This window comes from Scleropages formosus, chromosome 16 (assembly GCF_900964775.1).
Source record: "Scleropages formosus chromosome 16, fSclFor1.1, whole genome shotgun sequence".
Lineage (NCBI taxonomy): Eukaryota > Metazoa > Chordata > Actinopteri > Osteoglossiformes > Osteoglossidae > Scleropages > Scleropages formosus.
The window spans coordinates 25349269-25358582 of record NC_041821.1 but is presented as its reverse complement, the minus strand read 5'-3'; the positions used below and the strand labels follow the sequence as shown (position 1 = coordinate 25358582).

The following is a 9314-nucleotide window of genomic DNA, read 5'->3' as shown; positions in this document are numbered from 1 at the left end:
TAACAAGTATTCCGAAGTATTCTGTAAAAAACGAATCTTATTTCATTACATATTTTACTTTAAGTTACAGAAGCTGCACATTTCATCATTTGTAGAATTGACAAGGCTTGCAAAATCTTTCACGTTGCATCAGTGTCACTGGCAGTTGGAGTTGAACACGCGTCCGATGAGTACGCGGTACTGTGCCCATGTACTGTACTTTCGGAACGGCTTAATGAGCTGGCGCCACTAGGGGGCGAACTCCAGATTTATTGCCCTTAAATGCACCGGGAGCGCTCGTCTTGTTTGGAGTGGCAGCTTCTGCAGCAGTCGGTGCGTCTCGAGCTCGTGTTTGAAGCGCAGTGTGAGTAGCGGGAGAGGGAACGTCCGGTGGAGGGAGACTGTGCTTTTATATTTTAGTGCACAGCAGTAAAACGTGTCGTCCTATTCATTATTGAATTTTTGCACTTAAATCAAGGAAATTTTCCTCGTTTGTGTTTTCACGGTGGTTGACGTGCTTGGCAAACATGATTGATAATTTACGGTGTTTTTTGGTGGTGCCAGGTAGCCTGCCCTGCGCGCGCTGATGGTTTTTTTTTTTTTTTTTTAAATTTCAATCCATTATTTCTCTGAAACTGTCTTCTTTGGTATTGCAGGTTGCCAGGGTTGTGAAATCACTAGACTGTTGTAAATCTTAAGTCACTCAGGCGACTTGGGCTTCGGGCACGTGCGTGGTTTGCACGCCAATGAATGCCATGCATGTGACATGGTCATGGAGGAGCGGAAGTACTTTGCTAGTTAATAAAGTAATGTTATACACTTCACTGTACAGCGTGTGTGCTTGGGTCGGGGGTATTGTTGTAGGAATATCATTCCAACTGAGAACTGTCACATTAGGCTAATGTGACAGTTAGCTAATGATTAGCTAGGCTGCATCCAGAACCGCTACACCTGCTATAATAATAATAATAATAATAATAATAATAATGATGATGCTGATGATGCAGTGACAGTGAGGTAGGTAGCTGATAGCAGGAAGAGTGCAGTCTTCCTGTGATCTGAACGTCAGGTTTCACCCCCCCCCCCGTAGTACTGTCCTTGAACAAGGTGCTTTCCCTCGTTGCTCCAGTGAAAAATTACCTAGCTGTATAAATAAGTAAATGATTGATTGTCAGTAGCTTAGCACTACATGTTTTGGAGTAAAGCATCAGCTAGGTGAATAAATATTAATCTAGAAGGAATCAGTAAGAACAGTCCTGGTTGAAGCCCACAGCTGGACTCTGTCACTCCCCACTTTAATAAATGGGTTACTTATAAGTAGCCTAGATTTTTGGCATTTAAAACTTACCCTTGGTGTGGGTGACACTAAATTGGGGCCAAGTTGTAGTTGAATATTACAGCTGTCAGTTCTCTGTTCCTTAATATAGCACTCTCAAACTAAAGAATAACTGCATATCCTAGTATTGCTGCATTTTCCACTTGGAGAACTTGCTGAGATTATTTATTTACTTGTAAAGGTACAAATTAATAAAGTATGCAAGGTAAAACATTGTGTTCCAGTTAATGTTTATTTTCCATTCCTCTGGATGAAGCAGTAATCGTATGCTGCACTGTGTTTTATAGTGTTTGTCAGTGATAGAAAGTATTTTGTTTTAGGAATGCTAAGCATCCATGTCATTAATTTGTTTGTAATAAATCTGGAGGTGTCAAAATGGCAACTGCTGTTGAACTAGCTAATGTAAATCTGTGTGTGATTTACTTGATATAGCCCATACAGCTCAAGGACCTAGAAGAGGATTTAAAATTTCTGTACACTGAACATAAGGAATTGACACTAGGAGTGTAGAACATGACCAAACACTATATCCGTAAGAAATGCCTAACAGGGCCAGTGGCTCCTCTTCTGACTTGAGTAGCTTAGCCTTGCCTCTTCACTCAAAGGGAACCTGCAGGCATTTGGCCGTTGAGAAGGAGGCTGCGATCCCGGATGGAGGTTAATGGGGGTGCAGTACCAGTGTGCGAGATCTGAAGTGAGAGAACTCCAGTGTAACCCCCTTAATGCTGGTGAGGTACCCAAACACAGAGCAGAGCACAGGGCTCAGTACATACAGCAATCCCTTCATGAAATACAGCATAAGATCAAATGTATTTAGGTACAGTAGGTAGCTCTCACCATTCTGTTCTGAGAAATTAAGCTGCTTATGGATTTCTGGCCAGCATTTTCATACTGCTGTCATGAGTGGGCACCCTGTACCCTAGGCTTTTGTAGTAGACTCTGGACCACCATAGCCCTGTGCAAGATGGGCAATTATTGATAATGGCTGAATGGAAGAATGAATTTTCACATCACAGCTATATCTGCATATGTAACAGGCTTATGGTTGGAAAAGATTTTTTGATGGAGGGTAGTAGTTCAAGACTGAGGAGCTGGTGCCAAGATGGCAGGAACAGCCGCCGCCTCCCCTGTCTCTGTGAATTCCAAGGTCAAGTATTCCAGTCGCTAATTTTGTGCCAGGATTGAGAGATTCTGTGTGCGTTCAGGGACAGCCTTTGGATTAGGACAGCTCTGGTGGTTTCCATCATGCATCGACTGCAGTTGAGGCACACGCACCAGTACCTCTAGCCTTGGTGGGGGCCCAGGCAGTTTTGCCTTGTCTGCTGGATGACACTGTGAGGCAGTTTTGACACTCCTGCGAATATCTTCACATTACATATTATTAAATGCATACACATATGTACTTCATTAACTACAAGGGCCAAAGGTTCTTGTGTTTCCCAAGTGTGATCAAGTAGCGCAGAGTTTCAAAAGCGTCTCCACACATTTCAAAATTCAATAGACTTCTCATTCTGAGACAATGTCTCTTTGTTCCTCCGAATGCTGTGGTCCGTTCTGAGGTTGTTAATGACACTCGGGTACGGCTCTCCTGCTGCAGTCAGCCTCCTTACCATTGCTGCGCACGATACGTTTCGTGTGCCTCGAAAAGCGAAATCTTTCACCGAATCTATTTCTTCTCAGGAGCAGCATCTGAGTCTATGTTCAGTCCTAGGATGGGCAGTCATGCTTTTCAAAGGGGGCATGTTTTTTGTTTTATCTCAGAGCTAGAGTGAACACTTATTGGCTGTATTCATTTTGTTGTTACTGTGGTGTGTGTTTGTATGCGTATATACATTTAATTATTTTGCCTCCATGTTTATAGAAGAAAATAATCAGTCAATGTGGTTTTAACATCATAAATTTATGAAACCTGACTTTGAATTCATTCTCTGAATAGTGGAAATGTTACTTTTTAGAAAATGAAAAATGTAAACTGTAGAAAGGTATTTGTCAGGTTTTAATTATTGTAAGAAAACTGTGTAGCGTACTACTCAATGGACTGTTGTTCGACATTGTGATTATACATTTGCAGGTCATTAGATCCCCCCCTATAACAGGTGGCCTAGTGGTTAGAGCTGTCACCTTGCACTCGAAGGCCCCAGATTTGAACCCTGTCCCCTGCTGTAGTGCCCTTGATCAAGGTACTTACCCTGAAGTGCTCCAGTAAATAATTTCCCAGTTCTATAAATGGTTAAATAATAGTATGTAGGTTAACACTGAGTTACTTTGGAGAAAAGCGTCAGTTAAATAAATAACCATAGATGACCGCAGCAATGACTGTTTGGATCAGAGCTGCGTAGCTTCTCCCTGACCCTGGAAATGGAGGGCGCAGAAGCCACGGAGAGGGCTGATAGAGGTCTCTTATGGATTGCTGCTGTTGAGGGACATCTCGCACTCACTACAGGCCCTGCTGTGCTCACACTCCCACAGGTTCTGGCATTGGCTCACTAGTGCAGCTGAGTCTCTGGGATTGGAATGACCATTAGTTTAATTACTGGGCATCAGGGCTTTTCATATTGCTTTGCTAAAGGGTACAGTTCAACAGGCTTTGCAGCTCTCCACAGGATGCTCTGGGAAGTGAGCTCAGTAAAGACAGTAACTTGAATCAGGTGGTTCGCTGTCCGACTGGAGCGAAAACACGGAGCCCATAGATTTTTCCTTTCAATGTTTTTGTTAAAGATGTTTTTGTATGTTAAATTCCTGGGAAAGAGTCTGCCTACCATTATTCCACACAGCTATTTCCAGCAGGGTTCAGGTTTGAATCTTTCTGCAAACACTTTGTGTGAGTGACACTAAGGGTCCCTCCCGCTTTACCCTATGGACACCACCTGTGGTCCTTGCTGGAGTGGACACCGCTCTCTGTTTTCTATGTATCTCTGATCTCTAATGCTTTTATGAATAATAATACCACACCGCTGAGGTTTGTGTTCATACAGCAAGTGAATTCGTGGAGCAATTCAGCTTCAAGGGCAGGGTCTCGAACCTGAAACCTCTATGTTGTAGGTCCATTTGCTTAATTACCGCATTGCCTGCTGCCCCATGTTCCAATTAGTTTTGATTTAATGAGGTTGCATGTGCATCGAGAACTATGAACTGTCGGAGTCCAGAGAAGTGTCTGCGAAGAAGTCAGTCAGTTTTGAGGCTGTGTTAAATGGAAATTTAATGCGGAGTGTGGGGGTGCAGGGGGGGGCCTCGCTGACTGGCAGTGTTGGCCTATCCAGGGGCCAATCTTCCAGCACACAGTGTATATCCCACCTTCACCTCTCTGCTCCTTGATTGACATCCCACATTTGGGTGAGGAAAGCTGTATTTTAGGAACCTGCCCCTGTGGTCAATGTACACATTTTACAGAAGGTCTTTTAAACCCGGGGAGGCATCTGCTTTTCTAATTATTTTTTAAATAATATAATAGAACTGGGTCACATTAGCACAGACCCTGGATACTTGAGTGGTGCACTGAAACAGTGAAAAAATATACACATATGTACTTAATTCGCCACAAGGGCTAAAGGTTCCGATATTTCACAGGTGTGATCAAGTAACATGAAGTTCCGAGAGGGTGTCTACACATTTCAAAAGTTAATAATTCAATTAACTGCTCTAGATCAAATTTCCTTTTTTCTCCTAGAAGCAGAAAGGTTGTTTCATGTGTCTGCCACATATTTAGAGAGAAACTCAGGTGTAGGTGATACAAAATAAATAAGCATAATCACCTTGCTGCAATAAGCACAATTCACTGCTTGAAGAAATTATGCCCCCCCCCCCCCATAACCCCATAACTGATTCACTGCTGTCCCTGGGAATGTAACGGGAGTGAGGCAGATCCCATGAATGAGCCTGAGGCTTTGTTCCTGGATGCCGGGGGAGGTGGAGGCAGAGAAGACTTCAGCATGTACAGATGGCCATTCATGGTCTCTAAAAGACAAGTCAAGGTCCTTTTCCTGTCCTGCTCCCTTGGTGAGCCAGTAACAGAAGCAAAAACTCTGTGTGATGCAGAGATCATACCCCTGGCAGAGCTCGGTGCAATGAGCTGCTTTCCCACTTCAGTCATCTGCTGTGTCCATACCTAATGATGGTAATAACACATCTAACAGGCTACACATGGCACAAAGGGTGCATGTGGTAAGCAGGCACTGTCATACATGTTATGGCCAATAAAAATATGTTGCGCACAGCACCTGCCTACTGTGTGTTTTATTTGCATTCTCTGTCTTCTGCACCTCTGCAGTGTGTGCTCTTGCCATGCATGGTGTGATTGTGTGTTTTTGCTGTGTGTTATCACCCTGCAAGGCTACGTCAGATGGCACAGATTGCTGAGGCGTGACATGTAGTTTCCAGCAGCACACTATATTTTTTTTTCCCTTCCCCCTCTTCTCTAGATTTGTAATGCATGTGTCCTGAGCTGGCTGGCTGGGCCCACGGCTCCATTCTAACCGCTCTTTCACAGGTGGGCCCTGGTAGTCGCAGCTGCTCGAGCAGAACGCCCTCAACAAATTGGGCTTTTTCTCTGCCTCCCTTTCAGCTCATCACTGTTCATCACAAGCTGCCAGCCAAAAGAGTCACTTGGAGAGAAAAGCAAAATAAAAACACCTATAAATTATGTACTTATTTTGAATATTGAGAACAGGTCTTCAATGCTTTTATATGTCTCTTCCTTTTAACTTTTGTTGCAATATTTGCTGTGTACTCAGAAAATGAACAGTAAACATTTTTGTGTTGTACATTTTTTGCATAGGAAGAGTGAGCCTTTAATTTTTTAAAAAGGTACTCGTGAATATCTGTGCCTATTTTCTGACTCTCCTTTGGTTACAGAATAACATTGGACCCTCAAAGATGTCTCTTTGGCGTGGAGAGCTCGTAAGCGTGACAAGTTCTCTCACTAGCTGAGGAAATCCAGTTGTCTGTAGCTAAATACTGACACTTTCTTAAATGAATGTCTCTTATTGACTGTTTCCAGCTGTCATTAGCCAAGTGCTAGAGGAGGGCAGTGCCATTCAACCTGTTTTTGCAATGGCACCTTTTTGTACTTCCATCTTTTGGCTCGGCCCTGGGCGCTGTCTGTCTGGCAGCTCCTAGTGCCTCTTGCCATCGTTTGGCCCAGTGTACCAGGCTTGTCTTGAGTTGGGCAAAGGCCATACTGGATGGGCGCAAACTACACTGAGTCCTGCTGGAATCACTTTGGCCAGATGGAGGATCACGGGGTGGGGTCGATTGTCCTCTGGAATGTTTGTTTGATGCCACTCCTTTGAGTAGTAGTGGTGTCATAACACTTGATGAATACCCGTCTGCACTTTAATATTTTTTTTAAATTCTCTAAACCTAATAACATGAATAACTCTTCAGACACCGAATGAAAAGTTTTATATGTCTTCGTACATTCATGCATTTATGTTAAACAAAACCACGTTGACTGACTTTTCTTAAATAAACATGGGGCAGACAATAAACAAAACATCAGAGCAACAGTAAAATGAGATCCTGATTATGGTCACTGTTAAGTTGAAATGTTTTTTTTTCCAGTGTGGCTGGACTTGGAAGTGCTCTTTGTTCTGACGGAAGGCAATGGAGGACGTATTCACACCTTTGGACTGCTTGTTGCCTTCAGGTAGCTCTGAAACTTCACTCTGATTCTGAATTGTGTGTGTGTGTGTGTGTGTGTGTGTGTGTGTGTGTGTGGTACTCAGATATTTTTGCTAAATATTGTAAATTGTAGTGATCCAGAAAAAACAAAGGTGGGGTGCCATGATTAGTACAGTGGCTAGATGAGCTGCTGTTGGATCTGAAGGTCACAGATTTTAATCTAACCTCCTGCTGTAGCACCTTTTAGGAAGGTACTAATCCTGAATTACACAAGTAAAAATCACCCAGCTAAACACATGGGTTCATGACTATAGGTAACTTAGAGAAAAGCGGCAACTAAATAAATATACTGTATGTAACTCAGATTTGCTTGTTAAGCTTAAGTCGGAGGGGGTAGTGTAAGACTTTCTTTATTCATTCATTCTTTATTGTGCAATTATTCCTCCTTTGGTGACTTCATACATGAATGTGATGAAAATGTGGTTGAGGCAATGATAGTGTCTGACTGAGGCATCCTTTGAAAGGCCCAGTTCCATGGAAGGGTGAGGGAGGGAATATGTGGCCGTTGTCATGTACTCTTCACTGACCTTTTGTCTTCACTCATAGTTATATGCAGGGCATAGTGTGTTAAAACATTTTAACAGTGATCATAAAAAATGTTAAATGCTGCTTAAAAATCTCCTCCGTGAACCGCCACCTTACCGTGGTGGAGGGGTTTGAGTGCCTGAATGAGTCCAGGAGCCATGTTGTCTGGGGCTATATGCCCCTGGTAGGGTCTCCCATGGCAAACAGGTCCTGGATGACAGACGAGACAAAGCGCGGTTCAAAAACCCCTTATGACGGAAAAATCAAGGCTTTCGTTTACCCCGCCCGGTATGGGGTCACCGGGGCCCCACCCTGGAGCCAGGCCTGGGGGGGGGCTCGCATGCGAGCGCCTGGTGGCCAGGTCTATGCCCACGGGGCCTGGCCGGGCTCAGCCCGAAGCCATGACGTGGAGCCGCTCTTCGGTGGGCTCACCACCTGCCGGAGAAACCGTAAGGGGCCGGTGCATTGTGATTTGGGCGGTGGTCGGGGCCGAGTGCCTGGCCGACCCAAACCTCAGGCGCCAACTCTGGTTTTTGGGACTTGGAATGTCACCTCACTGGCGGGGAAGGAGCCTGAGCTGGTGCGGGAAGTCGAGAGATACCGTCTAGATATAGTCGGGCTCACTTCCACTCACAGCTTGGGTTCTGGAACCACTCTCCTCGATCAGGGGTGGACTCTCCACTATTCTGGCGTTGCCCAAGGTGAGAGGCGGCGGGCTGGTGTGGGCTTATTAATAGCCCCCCAGTTCAGCCGCCATGTGTTGGAGTCTACCCCGGTGAATGAGAGGGTCGTCTCCCTACGCCTTCGGGTCAGGGAACGGTCTCTCACTGTCGTTTGTGCTTATGCGCCTAGTGGCAGTGTAGAGTACCCGGCCTTTATAGAGTCCCTGGGGGGCGTGCTGGAAAGCGCTCCCACTGGGGACTCTGTCGTTCTACTGGGGGACTTTAACGCCCACGTGGGCAGCGACAGTGATACCTGGAGGGGCGTGATTGGGAGGAATGGCCTCCCTGATCTGAACCCGAGCGGTGAGTTGTTATTGGATTTCTGTGCTAGTCGCGGTTTATGCATAACGAACACCATGTTCATGCATAAGGGTGTCCATCAGTGTACTTGGCACCAGGACACCCTAGGTCGGAGGTCGATAATCGACTTTGTAGTCGTTTCTTCTGACCTTCGGCCATATGTCTTGGACACTCGGGTGAAGAGAGGGGCTGAGCTGTCAACTGATCACCACCTGGTGGTGAGTTGGATTCGATGGCAGGGGAAAAAGCTGGACAGACCTGGCAGGCCCAAACGCATAGTGAGGGTCTGTTGGGAACGTTTGGCGGAGGCCCCTGTCAGAGAGGTCTTCAACTCCCACCTCCGACAGAGCTTCAACCAGGTCCCGAGGGAGGTGGGGGACATCGAGTCTGAATGGACTATGTTCCGTGCCTCCATTGTCGGGGCGGCGGTTCGGAGCTGCGGCCATAAGGTCTCCGGCGGCAATCCCCGAACACGGTGGTGGACACCGGAAGTAAGGGATGCCGTCAAGCTGAAGAAGGAGTTCTATCGGGCCTGGCTGGCTCATGGGACTCCTGAAGCAGCTGACGGGTACCGACGGGCCAAACGGAGCGCGGCTCTGGCAGTCGCCACGGCAAAAACTCGGGCTTGGGAGGAGTTCGGTGAGGCCATGGAGGAAGACTTTCGGTCGGCCTCAAAGAGATTCTGGCAAACCGTCCGGCGACTCAGAGGGGGGAAGCGGTGTTCCACGAACACTGTTTACAGTGGAAATGGTGCGCTGCTGACCTCAGCTGAG

General features: G+C 46.0%; 1 protein-coding gene across 1 annotated transcript in view; it reads left to right on the top strand.

Moving 5' to 3' along the window:
- The first annotated feature begins 291 nt into the window (after positions 1-291).
- The window catches only part of tpk1 (thiamin pyrophosphokinase 1), a 45645-nt gene continuing 36622 nt past the window's right edge, over positions 292-9314 (top strand). The window contains exons 1-2 of the mRNA XM_018727895.1: positions 292-343; positions 6875-6959. Of these exons, the coding sequence (XP_018583411.1) occupies positions 6917-6959 (43 nt within the window). The 5' untranslated portion in view covers positions 292-343; positions 6875-6916. The remainder of the gene's footprint in view (positions 344-6874; positions 6960-9314) is intronic.